Source organism: Carassius carassius, chromosome 22, assembly GCF_963082965.1.
Source record: "Carassius carassius chromosome 22, fCarCar2.1, whole genome shotgun sequence".
In the NCBI taxonomy this organism is placed as follows: Eukaryota; Metazoa; Chordata; class Actinopteri; order Cypriniformes; family Cyprinidae; genus Carassius; species Carassius carassius.
Window position 1 is genome coordinate 7,402,191 of NC_081776.1, and position 18,999 is coordinate 7,421,189.

The following is an 18,999-nucleotide window of genomic DNA, read 5'->3' on the forward strand; positions in this document are numbered from 1 at the left end:
TCCACCAGTTGGCTCTACAGTTCACTCCCTGCCCCAGATGGAGCTGATTTGGAGCTGGCTGGTGCTACAAGGGAGTAGAGGGGAGCTGTCAGTTATGTAAAATTGGTGTTTCTGGCATGCATTTGGTTGTCTAAATAAATATTTCGTCTAGAATTTCAGGGTGGTCGTGGGTGGATTATTTGTATATTTCTTTGATTTGTTTTTAGCAGCATTTGGAGGACACATGTAGTCTATCTGTGAATGTTGTGAATGATTCATTGTGTTCGGTGAAAAATGAAAATATCACATCTTGTAGTTTACAGTCTCATTTATTAAATAACCACAGTAATTATTCAAGTAGACAATTTTGGGACATTTGGAAGTTTTCAAAAGCTTGCATCTGGTGAAAAAAATCTGATATTGTAGCAGCAAATTAAGTGCTTATAATTTCATACACATTTGTTAGTTATTTAGTCAGACTATCTGTTGCCTGATGGAAGTTTGATTAATCGAAGTTGGACTTCACCTTTGTGTAGTGTCTCAGATATGCCCATGGGAAAGTGATTGGAAATTCAATAAATATAAACAAGGCATTCCAACATGACTAACTAATTTACTAAGTGAGTATCTGAGTATTATCTCCATTATCTCAAGAAAGGGTTTTATTTATTTATTTATCTTTGTTGTTCAAGTTCAAGGATAGTTATTTTAAAAAACTGTTTTTATAAATCTTACATAAAAACTGAGCAATATTTTTATATTTTCCAAAAGTATTGTGTAGTGAAGTAGCATGTTTCGAGTCTCTTTAATTAACAATTTATGAAGAAACTGACTGAACTGATTAGAAGATTCAGAAAGCTTAATTTCAATCATCCAAGTCGAACATTTTGTGACCGAAATAAACTATCTTAAAAATATGTTCGATTTTGTAGTAATGGCGTTTGTTTGCATGCAGTCGGAAGTTCAGCCTTCCCAAAGCCATATTAGGAGAAGTAGGCGGAGCAGAAGAAACTGCACACAACTCATTTGTTCTCGCGCCCCGCGTGACGCGCCAGTTCTAAACGGTAGCTGGACGAATGAAGCCGATGTTTTCTGCGGATAAATGCTTAAATTTCGACCTGTTCCTATCATAAAACTATTATATGACTTTATAAGACTTTAAACACAGGGGACTACTTTTATGACCCTTTTGTGAAGCTTGACAACCGCGTTTACCAAGAAGAGCAGCCCAATTATTTAAAGCAGATAGTAATCAGCCACAAAACGGTAATTTGTTGCATATGTGAATGTTTCATTACAAAATGTATCGCTTTTTATTATTATTTGACCTTTGTTCTCATCCGTATAATGAAACTATTTAAAGTCGCAGTGGGAGCTTATTACCACTAGATGTCACTGCCAGCTGGATTTGATTAAAATGTGCACTGTATGATAGCGTAGCTCTATATTATTTTTACTATGAACATTAAAATCTATATGATGAAGAGAGAAGTATTTCTTTAATGGTCCAAACTCAATCAAAACTCTAAGCACTGATCATTTATTCTGTGCCCAGGGTTTGACCTGAAATGAATGTGTGCATTGAAGTGTTTGTGACTCACGGGAGAGCAACAGAAAGGAAGCTGCCCTCGACTCGACATCTCCCACACATCAAAAGTGTCCTCAGAAAGCAAGGGTGTCATTCTGTATCCTGGAGATCATTGTTTGTGAGTCATAACTAAGTACACATTATGGGAGCACAAGGCGTGTGTGTGTAAGTGCTTGTCTCTTCTTGTACTTGTCTCTTCACGATGTCTTTTGGTCACACACATGCACACGGCCCTGAGGATTCTGGGTAGAAAGAGATTCAGGTCAGAGCTAAGGCTCTTGCTTTCTGTAAATTAAAATGACCAATAAACTGTTGGATTGATGCGTTTTGTTATAATTGTTCATGAAAATATATAATGACTCTAATTATGAATGTCTATGTAATGCATTATAATGCATGCAGTAAAGTATTACCAATAAATTAAAGCTAAATAAAAAAAAAAAGAAACCCTAATAAAATATCAAAAGCACATAACAAAATTACTAAAACGTAAACTGGAGTTAAAATGAAAACTGAAACTATACAAACAATAATAGTATATAAATAAAAAAACACTGCTCAGAAATGCTCCTTGATTACAATCCCTCAGGTGAACAAGAATGCAAGGTAACTATGGAAACAACGTACTCTAGTGGCCAAATAATTGTCAGAACGACAGCCATAAAGAGTTTCTGACAAGATGGCAAAGACTCCCAGCTGACTTGGTTCAAAATATAAAGTGCGTTTATATTTAGCATCACGGCACAGGTGATAAAGTCAGCAGTCAGTCACCCGGCACAACCCCCCTTAGACCCTAATCTCAGGCTCTTTATGGAGTTAAAATGATCTCTGCCTTTGATGAAAATGGTACACTTCACCACTCTTATTCCCTCCCCCTCCTTCCTTCCTTCACTCGCTCTTTCCATCCTTTACTTCCTCTTTAAATCCTTTTCTATCACTCTCGTTTAGAGTTTCAAGGCGTAACCCTCGGAGCATGATATAGGCAATCTCACCTACTATTTGCATTTATTAGAAAATGATGCCTTTCTACATTTTCTAAAATGCTTGAATAATTTTCACTTCATAATATTCTTAATTGCATTTGTTACAATCCTTTGGTCGCAGTCGGGTTTTCATTTTTTAGTAATCCAAGTTTTAAAGAAAACTAAGCTTCATTTAATCAGCCTCATGTTGGAGAACCTGTATGACTTTCTTTATTCTGTGTTAATAAAAAATAAACATTTTAAGAAATATTAATGTTGTTCCATTAAAAGAGAAAGCGACAGTGTGTCCTTCACAAACAATTGACTTTAACTTTAATCTGAATCTGGACAAAACGCCCACCACACCAGTGTCCCTCCCCACTCACACACAAGCAGCAAAAGATACTCTGAACCTTATTATATAATGGTTTGGCAAAGCTGTGTTGTTAAACTTAACCTTAAGCCTAGAGAGGTTAAACTGTCATTGATAATGTCTTTTACTAATGTCAGCTGAATGTTGTATAAATAAATACAAAAAGTGACATTCTTGTAGACAGATGTTTAATAATATTGCATTTACAGGTGTTCAGATGTTTCAGATGTCTCTTTGTTGGAAGGTAAGAATTTAAAGTAATAGTCATTGTATAAATAATAAGTTGAAGTTGGATAAATATCATCATAGGTACCCTGGAAAATACATATTTTTACAATTTGCATAAATTGAAGGAAATTGATGAGTAATGAGGCAATGTTAATGAAAGTTATGTGGCTTAATGGCTCTACAATATGCTTCATATCTCATTGTTTATTTTTTGTTAAATATGTCTAAGAAATTTTGTGAACACATTTTTTCATACTGTATGTTTTAATATAAATTTAAAGTAATTAAAAATGATATTATCATCATACCAATTTGAGTCTAATGTCATATTGTACATATATACAACACTTTGTATATATACACAATATATGTACAGTACATATATTGCTGCATAACATTTTTCTTAAGTCCTTTTATTTAAAGTTTCTTCACTCGAATAAACTTATTTTACATTTTTAAATTATATTTAGATTCCCAGATTTTCAGTGTGGCTTTGTCCTTAGTACATACATGTGCTTGTAAGGGCATGTCTTATTCTGTGAGTGTGCCTAGACCATGTATCCCAGACCATGTGATTGGCTGATGGTTCATAAGAAAGCTGATTAGAGGTGTGTGTGTGTGTGTGTGTGTGTGTGTGTGTGTGTGTGTGTGTGTGTGTGTGTGTGTGTGTGTGTGTGTGTGTGTGTGTGTGTGTGTGAATTAAAGGGGCAGCCAGAGAGGTGAGAGACACCTTCCCTTTAAGAGTGTATTTTTAGCCATGCAGTTATTAGTGTTCATCGGAAGGGAAAATGGGGTGTTAAGGGAGGAATTAGGCACATGCAGACTGTCTAAGAAGGATGAGGAGATCAGGACGACTAATATACCACAAATGAAACGTCGTTCCCAGGGAGCAAAGTGCAGAAGGAGCTGTCCACTCACGAGTACTACAGCCAACAACAGACCGTCAGCTTCTAGTGCAGGTATGTGACCCTTTGCTATTTTCTGGATCCAATTTTGAATCTCTTTGTCACTCTTTTCTCACTTCCTCTTGCAACTCAGCAGCACTTATTATAACTCTTGCCACATGTGTGATAGTTGTTTTTGTTTGTGTTAGTTACTATATACACTTGCACAGTCACTTCTGAAAGTGTCAGAGGTATATTGTCTTGACAGAAATTGCATTATGAAAATATTCTGTATCAAAACTACCAAACAGTTTTGTTTTGTAGAATAGTCATGGTTCATATGAAGCTCTGAACATGTGTGTAACTTGTTTTATCTACCTTACATTCATCTGAAGGGTCATTCCAGCCATATTTTCTGTATTGAAGTCCATATTCAACTTTAATGAGCAACGCACTGTGTATGTGATTAGGTTTCAGGCTTCAGTTACACTTCTCTGCTTCTCCATGTGCAGTAAGTCTCCCATGCACACCGGCATACATACAATACATGTCTACAAGCAACACACACACTCACTTACTCACTGACGCATTGTATAGCATTATTAATGTCTACAATGTGTGTAAATGAGTGTGTACTGTATGTGCATTCATTAGAGAGACAGGCTGCTACAGGAAGTCAGGTGAGAATATGTGGCTATAGAATATATCAGGATAAACACTACCGCTCAAATGTTTGGGTTCTTCTTTTAAGGAAATGAATACATTTATTCAGCAAGGAAGCATTGTATTGATAAAAAGAGACCGTAAAGACATTTATAATGTTTCTCTGAACTTTATCTTCATTAAATAATCCTGAAAACAATTCCACAAAAACAACAAAACTGTTTTCAACAATGAAAATAATCAGAAATGTTTCTTGAGCACCAAATTAGGACTGCCTATGCGTAGGGCCCGGGATCTTGTGCAGCGCCCCTGCCGACAGCAGATAGTCATGATAGAGAGCTTAACTGACTACCAATGCTCTTTGATCTCATTAATTGATGTGTGGAGATTGTTAAAGTATCTGTGGATCTTGATAAGAGTCCATCTTCTCAATATAGCCCAGGGACAACAGCTGGTTGCACAGAGGATGAATTCCCCCAGGAGCTGTGGACTGGGCTGAATAATGGACTGGGCTGAATAATGAATAATGATGGGCCCCCACTGTCCCATCACACAGCAGTCACTCTGATGCTGAACAGGGTGGAGAGGATAATGCGTATCAGTTAATAGAAAGCCAGAAACAGAATTAGAGGAATCTGATATTCATATGGGAATTAAATGCATGTAGTAGCATGACTCGTCTCTGAGTCTTGAATGAAAAGGCCAGATCTTCACTGAAATTTTTTTTTTCATTAATCCAATTTAAAAAAAATAGGGTAATGATTCACATATATATTTTTTTTACTTGAGTCGATGAAAAATAAATAGTTTGTCCTAAGGGTAAAAAATAAATAGCTTGTCCTAAGGGTATGTTATTTCCTTTTCATTGGCTCAAGATAAAAAAATATATAGATGTGAATCATTACCCTATTTTTTTTTTAATTGGATGAATGAAAAAAAATTCAGTGTTTTGAGTGTGTGCAAAATGGTTGCTTTATTAACATTATTAGTGATGGACTGTCAGTGTTGTTTTCGGTAACTAAACTAAACTCAAACAATTTTAATGAACTTTTTTTTCTTTTTTAATTAAACTGAAATAGAGTAAAATATGTGCCATAGCAACTAATTAAGATGAATTACTAAAACTGAAATAAAAATAATGAAGAAACTAAATATAAAAAATTTAAGGTGAGATTTTAATTTAATTGGTGAGAGTGATCCTGCAGTCAGCTTCATCTCTGCAAAAAATAGTGGGAATCAATAAAGGTTGCTAATGGAGACAGGATTTTCTTCCGTCACTCCTCAAGGCTGCTCAGACATGGTTATATTAAGTTGCATGTCTGGGGCTTTCTTGGTTTCAATTAATAGAATATGCTATTGCAGGAGCAAAATGAAAATCCTATAGCCTTCATACCTACTGAATGCAATGCTGTTTCTCTGTGAAACCAACAGGTTTGTGTCCTCTGATGTTGGATTTTGAGGACAAATGGCTCTGTCAGGACATGCAGCATTGTAAAGTAGGCAGTGTGTCCCTGCAAATTCTCCCTCTGACTCATTGAAGTCATTGATGACAAACTCCTTCAGTGGCTCCTTCTGTCTCCAGGCCCTTTGCATAGCTATATGAGCCAAGGACATATTGATGACTAATGGAAATATTGATGCAGTGGCTCGTGATTCCTATTCAGCAGGATATCTGTGAGCAGGATGAATGCATGTGTTTGTGAATGTGTGATCTATGCATTGTGTGGTTACTACAACTCACAGCAGGTAATTCACTCTTATGCAACAAAACAGACTAATGAAAGGTACAGTACTGTTTCGATTTTATTTTACAACTTCAACCATTATATCTTCCTCAAAGCAGCTTAAAAAAGCTGCAAATATCAACAAAGCAGAGAGCTAAGAATAAATTCAAGTACTAAGAGCCGAAGGGTCCCATAATAATGCTACAAAACCTAAAAACAGTGCTGATAATGTGGAACTGAGTAGCCTAAAGTATGGACTAATCATTTTTAGACCATAAAATGTTACCACCTGGTTACACTGTGTTCAGCTGCAAAGGCTGTAGATTTAATTTATTGTGTGTATATATATATATATATGTATTTTCTTTTCATTTTTCATTTCAAAACAACTAATGAAACTGCTTAAACATTTTAGTTTGGAGCCACTGTAAAAGAAAACGGCCTACATTAAAAAGAAAAAAAAAATGTAATCTGTCGACTACCCAATTAAATATATTTACAGGCTTAATGTGTGACATGCTTTCTTTAATGCAAGGTGTTTCACGTCTTGATACTACAAAACCAGCTGCTCTCCACCAAATCAGTTCGCCAATTAGAGAATTATTGGCTCGGCTTGAAAGCAAAATAAACGGTAATTATGAGAAGATTTGTTAATTCTATGGAGCTTTGTTCCTTTAATTTCGTTTTTTCCTTTTGATCACCTGTGAGGGGTGGGACATGCGCGTTGGATGGCTGGAGGAGGGAGGCGCACAACTCCAGATCTACTCTGCTCTCGGGGTGCGCGTTGTCGCCACAGAGACCCTCGACTGAAATTTAGAAATAAAAAGCCATGGATTCAAAACAACCGTGGATTCCGACGCTGTCGCCTTATTCCGGACATTAAGAGCCGAATCGCCGCTTAATTAGCTGGAGGGAGGAGGATTACGAGCAAAGGGGGTCGATCATGGGGAACGAATCGAGCCTGGAAGGCGCCGAAGCGGAGCTCGCTGGTTTACCAGCGGGACTCGCACCTGACGGGAAGGGTGGCTTCATCCAGATGCCCGCAGGGGTGGAGGCAGACCTCAGTAATCTGTCTGAGGAGGAAAGAAAGGAACTTGTGGCCTCTATGGTCAAAGCGCAATCCAGGCAAGTTCAAGTGTCTATAAATGTATGCCATGATGATGATGATGTCCATCCTTCCAGTGTAGGAGCGCTCGTGTTGAACGCGTCTATGATATGCTTGTGTTTTGAACATCGGGGCACTGTAGGTTGGCAGATCACGACAGCAGCAACGATGCAAAACATGATCACACCCATTCACGCTCTTGCTGCATGTTTACGTCCGTTTTATAGCGTTATATTAAATCCAGACCAATTTTCAGCCATGCATGTGATTGCAAATCAGAACCTCCTTATTGCACTTTTGTTTTATAGCTATACATATAGGCAAATTACAGCTGATTTGCACGATACGTATTTTAATTAATTAGTGTTATGATATGGTGGGTCACTGTATGTGCACAGTGGATGTGCGTTGGATGCATAGCGTTCTATTGAATGTAGTTTTCCTTAAACGTCTTATTAAGTCCATGCAAAACACCGGGGTTGTAGATTGAATTTAAAAATAAGCATTTCCTTGAAAAATGTTAATCTATACTAACAAATAACCGTCCTCTGTGTATCCAGATATCCTTTGCGTTCTCCATGCACACTCCATCTTTCTTCTATGGGCTGTGTAGGTGATGTCATGAACTGCTTTGGAAAACACTGCCTGAGAATAACACAAGTCTATGAAAATTCGATCACTTGAAAGCACGCGATCGACATTCCATTTGACACGATCTCATTCGTAAGCTAATTGAATTTTGTCTTTAAAAAAGCTTAAAGGTAAATGTGTTATTTTTACCCAAGCGTAAATGGGGGAGGGGTATAAATATTAATATGACTAAATATAGCACCGCAAGCACAAATGCCATCATGTTCATTGATCGCTTTCATTATTTTTGGGAAGCGAGCGTGTAGTATTACACCTGAAAATAAGGACCATGCTACAGTTCAAGGATTATTTTATGTTGTTCGCTGTCCGTGGTGCTGAAACGCTCGCAGTAATGCCGAAGTGAAGAGCACCACTCGATCAGAAACAATACGAATCTTGGACGTGGCGTGATGATCTTTTATGGGTGGCTGAATGACAGAACACTAAAACATATGTAAAATAACGCCCATGAAAACCACCAATAGCTTAGGATGCTGTGCTGAACAGCCATTGAGCTAACAGTAGTGATACACTGACATTAAATTATTGTCAATAGGACAAAAACAAAAACAAAAAATAATAATAATTTATTGAGATGTGATAATTAGCCTCATATCCCAAACACAGGAAAACCCTATATATTAAAGTACTTATATGTAAGGTAACCATTGCGTATAATTTAAGATTTTGGCCTTTTTTGTGGCCTTTAATTCTGACACATCCTTAGTTAGCAGTTGTATTTCTTTTCTGTCACATAAAAAAATCCTTTGTTTTGGCTTATTCTGTGTGTTTTATTGCCTCAGTCTCTTAAAATGAATAAAGTTGAATGTTATTTACTGACAACAGAAGTAAAATGCATATGTATTGTGGATATGTCTCATTCTTGTTAAGATAATGTTGTGACCATGGAGTCCATTTTAGATGTAAATTTTTTTTGGGAGGGGGGGGGGCGGGGGTATTCCAGAATAGCAATTAAGAAAATAAAGTACATATCAGTTAATCAGGTTTTTTTTTTAATTCAATACTTTTTCAAAATCTGTCGTCATGTGAGGCTAATGAATGTGAAGTTCATCTTATGTCTGTTCACTCCACAGGCCACCAGAGGCTCAAGCTGGGGGCACCAGAGTCCCAGCGGGTCTCAGTAAAAGTCGGACTGTAGATGCATTTGGAGAGGGACCACCTCCCAAGCCAAAACCTGGACGGAGCCCCTCCTCCCTCAGCCTTCTTGAGTCACGTTTCCGGCAGGAGCCCAAAGACCCAGAACAACCACGAGCCGGCATGTTCTCATCTGGCTTCTTGAGTGGGGCCAACCCCCTGAGTGCAGTCTCTTCTGCTGTCTCCTCTGCCAGCATCCCAAAGTTTAATTTGTTTGGTGATGACGAGGAAGAGGAGCCTGCAAAGCAAAAAGGAAAGCCTCCTGGTCCACAGAGTGGAGCAGGGAAGGGTCCTCCGCAGCAAGGGGGTAAGCCACCTCAACAAGGTCCACCTAAAGGACAGGGGCCTGAAGGTAAGCTTGGAGGTCCTGGTCCCCAACAACAGGGACCCAAACCTAGTGGACCAGGACCACAACAAGGACCCAAACCTGGGGGACAAGGAGCCCAACAGCAGGATCCCAAACCTGGAGGACCGGGACCTCAACAGCAAGGACCCAAACCTGGAGGATCAGGTCCCCAGCAACAAGGACCTGGGCAAACTGGTCCAGGGGTTGCAAGAAAACCAAGTGGACCTCAACAGCAGGGTAAACCTGGGCCGGGGGCTCAGTTGGAAGGGCCTAGTAAAGCTGGGCCTGCTCAAAGAAAAGCATTGTGTCCTATTTGTAATTCTACAGAGCTGAATGTGCAGGCCAAAGACCAGCCACCTAACTACAACACCTGCACTCAGTGCAAACAGCAGGTGTGCAGCCTGTGCGGATTCAGTCCACCAAACTCAGCGGTAAGAGACATATCTGTTACCTTCACTACATCAGTCATATAAATCTCACACTGGTCTGACGTTTTATCCAGATATTGATAAGACTGGCATATATTGTCGGTTTTTCATAGACAATTTACAAGGCTCTATTTTGAGTCTTTCTTTGAAGAAATCAGAAAAAACTGTTCATATTTGGTAATTAAAGCTGTACAGGGTTTTGTTTTAATAACCCTAATTTGGTTCTGCTTAAAATGCAGCTTGCACTAATTCCTCTTGTCCCTGAATTTGGAAGAACAGTATTGACACAGAAGGTTGGAAGATTATCAAAGTCACTTACATCACCCAGACAGGAAGTGGAGAAAGTTGTTTTTCACTGTGTTTAGAAACTACATTCATGAGTTATATAGGCAGTGATTATACAGACAGTTAGCATTATTCCTGGTCTATGTTAGAGAGAATAACAATATTACTTGCACAGTGATGATTATACAGTGTTATTTTTTTAAAGGATTAAAATGTCCATTACAATAAATGACTCAACCAAACCAACAATAAAAATAAATTAAATATTTTTCATGTAATTAAATCATAAAGTCGTGGCTTTCAGAGCTTACTAATCAATCCAATAAGAATAAAGGATTACATAAAATAAAGGATAACAGCAAGTTCTCCACAAATTAAAAGGTTGCATATGGGGTGTTTCTGTTGAGTGGCTGGCTATAAATGAAAATATTTTGATTGCTATTTTGTGTATAATGAGCTTGAGATAATGCCAATGCTAATCAATATTCTTACAGAAATGGTTTTTGCTGCATTTGTGCTCATGTGACTTGTCTTTCTCTCCATGTTTCTACAGGGTAAGGAATGGTTGTGTCTGAATTGTCAGATGCAGCGGGCAGTGGGGGGCATGGAGCCTACTGAACCTTCAATGATGAAACAGCCCTCCAAGCAGGGTTCTGCACCTCCCTCCCCACAAAGGAAAGAGCCACCGACTGGGTCTCCCTCTAAGGGTGAGACAGGGAAGAAGCCCCCAATGCTAACCAAACAACAGAGTATTGCTGATACGGGGAAAGGAAGTACACCTCCATCTACACCAAAATCTGGACAACAACAGGGACATCAGCCTGCACAACTAGGATCCAAGCGTGGGCAGCCGCCACCTCTACAAAAACCTTTACAGAGCCCAAAAGGTAGTCCCCAGCCTTCTCCTACAAAAACTACTCCGAAACAGGATGGAGGGGGCTTTTTTGGGGGATTTGGTCTGGGTGGATTGACAGAGGTGACAAAACCCTCTGCAGGTGCCCAGGCTACCGAGTCAGTCACAGGGAAACTCTTTAGTGGTTTTGGTGGGTCGTCCAAACCTCAGGCCAACTCTGCTGCTCAGACCAGTGAATCAGTCACAGGAAAACTCTTTAGTGGGTTTGGTGGGCTCACAGAGTCGGCTAAACCTATGGCAGCAAGTTCTCAGGCTGCCGAGAGTGTGTCTGGAAAGATGTTTGGTTTTGGCTCTTCCATCCTGAGCTCTGCCACCAATCTCATTTCTGGGGAGGAATCAAAGTCTCCCCCAGAATCTCCTCCAGGATCGCCCCCTGATTCCCCCGTTGGGTCTGAAGCAGACTCCCTTCCTGGATCCCTCCCTGACTCAGGCTCAGAGTCACCTCCCGATACACCACTTGTTTATTTCAAAGACACATCATCTCCCAAACCTACAGCTGCTGAAGTAAAATCATCACCGGACATGCCCCTTCCTAAATCAACAGAAATAGAGGGGCCTCCGACTCAAGTTTCAGGCTCTGAGGCCCAGTCCTGCTGTCCACTCTGTAAAGTAAAGCTGAACTTGGGTTCAGGAGAGTCACCCAACTATAGCGCCTGTACTGAGTGCCAGAAGACTGTGTGCAACCTGTGTGGATTTAACCCCACTCCACATCTCTCAGAGGTAAGAGTTTTACTTCAGCTTCTTGTTAAAGGGTATTTTTCTTTAGTTTATTGGTGTATTTCCTATTGAAACAGGAAATTGGGCTCCAAGCCCTCCAAGGGCTTGTTCTGTTTTTAGCTGCCTGTAGCTTTTGGTTTTTCATCATGGCCAGCAACACTAAAAGACTATTTATGCTACTTATGTTTGCTTATCGTAGGCAGGTGGTATTTATAATTTAGGAGGATAGGCCATTCATATTCTAGAGGGCATTTTATTGGACAAGAATTTGTATATGCTTCTATGAACAAGATGAGTCATCTGTTTGTTTGTTTGTTTGGTCCATTTTCAAGTAAGAGAAACTCTGTGTATATGTGCTACTTTTTTGTCAACTTACAAGCAAACTACAATATAGACCGCATCAAAACGAACAGTTAACCCATTGCTAAAATAACCTCTGGTGATCAGAGGTGTGATTTAAAATGGGTTTGGATGATCTACACTTCAAGCGTTTCTCTGGAGAATGGCTTTTTGCTGTTGCTCTTTGTTTTGATTGTTCATTTGCATTATACGTAAGACTCATCATTCCTGTCCCTGTTTACTAAATTGACACTTCACTGTGTAATCCAATGCACTTTGAGCTTCTTCTTTGAGAATGTGTGTGCACTAAAGACTGAGAGAGTCATAGTCTGATCTCATCTCAGATGACTCACCAACTCTCTTTCTGTTAGAAATTAGCCTTTGCTTTTTAGTGAACAAAGAAGGTAGGAAGGTATGTTTTAAGTTTTTTGTTGATGTTGTTTGTTAGATTTTTAGAGTATAGTTAATCTAAAAATGAAAATTATGTCATAATTTATTCACCCTCATGTTGAATTAATTTAAATTTTTAGGTGAACTATGTCTATAATATGATAACTTTAATGTGTTTTAAAGGGGTCATATGAAGCGATTTCAAGTTTTCTTTTCTCTTTGGAGTGTTACAAGCTGTTCGTGAAAAGATAAGATACCTAAAGTTGAAAAGACTAAAGTCTAAAATTTAAAGATATATTAGTTATAAAAAAAGACTTGTCCACGCCCTCCAAAAGCCCTCGTTTAAACACGCCCCCACGTCTATGTCATGATGTTTGTAGATTTGCATAACACCGCCCAAATGTTCACTCAAAAAAAAGAAGGTGTAACTTTTATTCTTGCTGTAGTATTGTTGCTGCTGCCACGTTGTGAAGATGCTGTGTATTCTGTTGTGAAAGCTAAACTACTTTATGCAACACTTAAAAAGACAGTATAAGTCATTATATTCCATAATTATGTCCCCACTTTTTGCAACAGATGCCTAGTTTGTCATGGGTTTTACTGGTTTTTTTCTCGCCATTCCGGGAGATGGCATCACAGTATGGCAAGGGGCGTAACATTTCCGTCACATGCTTGAGGCATTCAGCCAATCACAACGCACTGAATATTTGGCCAATCAGAGCACACTTTGCTTTTCAGACTGATGAGCTTTGTAAAAAACAACGCGTTTCAGAAAGGCAAGGCATAGAGGAGAAACAATAATGTACAGTATGTAGAAAATAATGTTGTTGTTTTTTTAAACATCATATGACAGCAACATCATATGACCCTTTTAATATTATGCATAAGTTTTGCTGTCATTTTATGTTTTCATATTAACATGAGTTGCCTAGATGAAGGATCTAGACCTTGAGGACTTTTGTTGATTAATAGGTTCTATAATGAGTTACTATATTCTATAATTACCTACTAAAGTATTATATATAGTAAATAATTACAGTAGCTAATTACAGGGTTCAGTTAGTCATTGAATGCCTGGAAATTTCAGGTTTTGAAATTTTATTTTATTAATTTTTTTGGTAAAGTTACAAAAATGCTTTTGCTTAGTGATGCACCGAAATGAAAATTCTGCGCCGAAACTGAAACCGAAAATTTAGGATGCACTTGGCCGAAAACCGAAACTGAAGCTGAAAATGGCTTCTTTTAAAAACGTATATATATATATATATATATATATATTGCTTGGATTTAATGGATCTGAATTGAAAAATCACAATATAATAATCAAACTTTTATTAACAGTTACATAACAAAACATAAAATATTTTTTACAATAAATATAAATAATAATTATTCTTCAAGTTTTATGTTCCATCAAATAAAATAGTTTTTTAAAAATTGTGCAAAAAAATCCACAATTTTGGAGATGTTACATATTGCAACTTTGGTGTCCTCTCGTATAGGGCTGTCACTTTTGTGAAACAAAAATCCTGTTCGATTTTTGAGACATAGGCAAAGTGTTCATTGAATCATTAGTAAATTGCCTATATTTGGCGTTGATCCGTTTTTTTAACGCCAAATATAGGCAAATCCACCGACAACTAAACAGGCATTAGGGCGAACGTAAAGAGGGCGCTTGAGACGCGCAAAAGTCAGCAATGTGGACTGCCATAACATCAATGAAAAACATTACTGAAGGCTACATTGATATTATGCACTAATAGGCTCTGTGTGTGTGTGTGTGTGTGTGTGTGTGTCAGAACCTGCAGTTGCTGGGTGACGCGCGTTCGCTGCGAGCGTATAGTGACGAGCTGGACGCGCTCCGAGAGAAGGCCGTTAAAATCGATTCCCTGTTTTCGTTTTCGAAACTTGTGTTGGTTGGTCCGATCGATTGTGCAGCTTTTGTGACAAGCTTTTTTTGATTGTGACAGCCCTTTGACATGCTTAATCTTTGATAGGCAGACGCGTGATAACAGCTCGACCGTGAGTGAAACCTAAGCGCTTGCTCATGGATGGGAGGGGCGGGTGACATTCATTTTCGGTTTACGTTTTCGGCTGTTTTTTTTATTTCGGCCCGAAACCGATAATGCCATTTCGGCCGAAAATTTTCGGCGGCCGAAATCTCGGTGCACCCCTACTTTTGCTCTTTGTGATTTGGTTGTGTAGAGTTACACTTGCATGCAGACTGGTGTGTCAACATCAGTCTGTTCAGTGAGGGTAACTGCCTGTGTGACTCAGAGCAAATAATTGTCTCCGGTGGGACACAGTTGTCTTCCTGAAGTCATATCAAATATCATAATGTTAGTTGTTGTTGTTGTTTTGGATTTTTTTGGTAAGTTTATTGTACACCTACATTAACTTGACTATGATCATTTAAATGTATTCATTTGTAGGATGTATTCAAGGATTGTTCTCTGACATACAAACTAGCAATGTTTTTCATATGGAAGTCACTTACTCTGGTAACCAAATTTGCTAAGTCTAATCAGGTATATTCTGGTGCATTTTTTGGTGGTGAGGATTTTTTTGTAATAAAACCGGTTATTTTAAACTGACATGTTTTGACCTGCACACCATGGCCTTTGATGGCTCTCACGTTTAAATCACCCCGTGTTTGATGGTTGGTTTGTATATAACTGGTTGCTCATTACCTATGTTATCCCATGAATCTATTTCAGGTTTTCCAAACAGATAAGCCTGAGCATGTGTGTCTGGTTTCACCTCAAATGGTACAGCCAGTGACTTCACTTATTATACTGTCAGGAGTACTCTACCAAGATGGCAGACAACACTGATCCCCATTTCACTGAGACCAGAACTGAAAGCAGAGACAGTCCTGTCATTTTTAACTGTAGACAGGCCTTATTATAGTAGACGTTAATGCATGAGACTACATGTTTTTGCAGTGTGTTGTTTATTCATCAGATTGTTCTGATCAAAAAGGCTCAAGGCTGTACAAAATTGTGTTATCAGGATCAGTGCTGAAATGCTTCCATTTGAAGAACATCCTCACTCAAGATTAGATTTAGTCTCTATCTCTCTCTCCTTCTTCCTGTGAGATTTCAACACTACTTGTGCTACTGTGACAGTGTGGGGTGAGTGTGCATGTGAGAGTTTGTGTAGTAATCTGTTTGAGCTAACAGGATTTTAAGTGCAACATCCGAGTTTTTCTAAAGGCCACTTAAGGACCACATTTTTAAATCTCTCAACATGGACAAGGTTTTAATAAGACACTTTGGCTTTCAAAGATTATCTTCATTTCTCGTCATTATTTCTCTTCCCTGTCTCTTCAGTGGCAACACACCTTCTCCATCATGTTTTTCATTTATGCAAGTGACTGGAATTCCTTGTGTCACTGATCCTCTGCCTCATTCCATCCTCCTCTGTGGATTTATATGACTTGAATTAGAATCTCCTATATTTTGTCTATATTCTGTCTAGCTGGTTGTTTTGATGATGGTTGGAAATGTTCCCTAGACATGAACATCTACAGTATGTATAATATAAAACACAAAGCATTTAAGAATATGCCCAGAATCTAGCATGCTTTATTTATTGAAACATGCTTGCTCTATTTCAGAGCTGCTATCAAAAAAATCTTGCTGCGGGCCAGATATTATTTTAGACGGGCCAATTTGCCGCCTGTTGGTGACCACTGCTCTAAATCCTAAACAGGAATCATTTACAGCTGAAATAATACAAAATTTTACAGAAAATTTAATGAAAATACTTTTAGAAAATGTTTAATGATTCTTACATTTATGCATTTAGCAGATGCTTTTATTCAAAGCGACTTACAGTGCATCCAGGCTATACATTTTATTTTCATTTTTTTTACCAGTATGTGTGTTCCCTGGGAATTGAACCCACTTTTTGCGCTGCTAATGCAATGCTCTACCACTGAGCCAATCTTCTTCTTTTTTTTTTTTTTAAATTCCCAATTTACTTCCATTGTAAGTAAAAAAAAAATGTTTTCATGTTTTGAGGCACGTTTCAGAAAATGAATTTTTGTGAAAATCAATAGTATACCACAAATACTCCTTTAACTTCACAGTATTTAACCCGGGACATTTCATTTAGGTGCATCTACAGGCTTTAAGTATTCAGATTCTTTATTTAAATAATAGTTCTAATAGTTTAAATATTAGAAATGTTTTTAGTGGCCCAAACTTGTAATCTGCAGTTTTGCGCTTAGTTACACATGTCCTGTTAGCTAACAACCAATGTAACATTGTCCTTTTATGGCTAATGAAAGGCAATGTTGGGCAAATCAGGTGTAACACTTTTTCCATGTGCCACAGTGTTGACAGAGAACTGGACCAGAGATTAGATTTCACACTCTTGTTTTTTTTTTGGTTGGCCATCTGCCTTAGGCTTTGAGTCCCTTGCCGGCCACCTTATGTGTCATCCCTCCCCACAGTGAGCCCCCACCTCAAAGATGACCCATTCATTCCATGCATAGTCACAGACAGCCCAGTGTAACATGAAATAAAGTGCATATTGTTTGTCTTCTGCCATGTCTCAATTCTCCAAGGTTTTGCCCACACGTTCACACCCACTGTGACCCATCCACCTGCCACTCCACCAGCCTAATAGATTTAGCTGACTCCCATTCCTCAGTATTTCCAGCCTGGGGTCAGATACACCACTGCATGGCCTCCCTCAGAGCAGAACTCCACAGTTTTACATAATCCAACACCTCCCTAAATCTGAGCATCTAGCAGACAGAACTGCTTCATGGTATTGTGCTGTCTCTCTATAGCTGAAGAGCAGGTGTGATCGCATTCTGTCTTTGACCTGATTTGACTCAGGCTTGACAAAAGAGTACATTTTAACAGAGAATAATATTGTCAATATGCATTTCTCCAGTTTGCATGATTCATCGTTGCACATTATTCCAACGAAAAAATATTGATTTAATTCTCTTCATCAAAATGTGATAGCTTGTTCTGCCTCTAAAACATATTTAATTTTTCTAAAATTTAAAGAAACGCCATGAACATTTCCAATACTCTGTCATTTTGACCACATTTCAAATTATGGATTGTGTTGAATAGCATTCTGTGGTTGAAAATACATTTTTAACATTTCTGAAATAAAATAGAATACCCCTCTATCTTGCTAAGGCTAATCATAAAGCAGTATTTTTATATGAATACAGTTTTTTAAACAGTATTTTTTTAAAATATTCCATATTTTAATACTTTTTTTAACGGAATTGCTGGTCGTGGTGAAAATGGCACCAAAATGAGGAACAATGTTTGTGTAAAAAGATAGCTAAGATCACCAAAATGGTTTGTTTTTTGACTAACTAATTGTATTATGGTAGTTTTAAAAATGTAATTATATTTTTATATTTAGGACTGAACGTCTAGAACAAGGGTAAAACAAATAAATCTAGATCTATCTTTTTATTTGTATCTACACAATTTAAAAGTTACAAAAAGATATTATGCAACATGTATTGACAGGATCAGCTGGATAAACAAGTTCCTCGTGAATTTTGCAAGTCTGTTTACATTTTTGCCTAGAAATGAGAAGTTAAACTCCTTCCTAATTCTTCCTATTACTGCAGCTTGAATAACTTAAAGAGCAACTCAACCTTCCTGTCTGTTTGTGCTGTTCCCATAGCAACAAGTGCCGTCTCCCAATCTGTCTATTTGATCACTTTTTGTAATGTGTACAGACGTGTGTGTCTGTGTGCCTTCCATCACCATGGAGATCTGTCCGCCTGTCTGTTTGATTATGATGTTTGCTTTGTTTATCTTTAGCAATCTTCCGATTTCTAGCATGCATTTCTGAAAAACACGGCTCGGTCTCTTAATCTACAGGACGATGTGTCCATGTGAATGTCCGAGTAATGGTCTGTCATGCTGAGGCACCAAATATTTATTTTATCTGGAGTTTCGAATATTCACTGTTTGTTCTTGGTTTAAACATACAGTGTGACTTAAAATTTATGCTTTCACAGTCCCATCTGTCTGTATTTTATTCTACATGTCTGTCTGGCTCGCAGTCAAGGCCGTGCCTCTGTACTCTCCAGTACATTGAGGCAAAAACAGCCAGAGTGGCAAAAGAGTGGTAGAAGCAGAGCCAAGAACTACTGCAGGATATTATGGGAGTGTTCCTCTTTGTGGTAGCAAGCTTTTATTGCTGTGTATGTGACTGTGTGCACTTTCCTTTGAGCTCTAAAGCCCCTCTTTTAGGCTAGACACATTCCTGCAGTGTCCACCACATGCCATCCTCTCCCT

At 38.3% G+C, this 18,999-nt stretch overlaps 1 protein-coding gene across 1 annotated transcript in view; it reads left to right on the forward strand.

Moving 5' to 3' along the window:
• Nucleotides 1-7,155: 7,155 nt before the first annotated feature.
• Nucleotides 7,156-18,999, forward strand: part of pcloa (piccolo presynaptic cytomatrix protein a) — a 47,728-nt gene continuing 35,884 nt past the window's right edge. Inside the window, exons 1-3 of the mRNA XM_059505050.1 lie at nt 7,156-7,526; nt 9,231-10,068; nt 10,904-11,983. Coding sequence (XP_059361033.1) covers nt 7,345-7,526; nt 9,231-10,068; nt 10,904-11,983 — 2,100 coding nt within the window. The 5' untranslated portion in view covers nt 7,156-7,344. The remainder of the gene's footprint in view (nt 7,527-9,230; nt 10,069-10,903; nt 11,984-18,999) is intronic.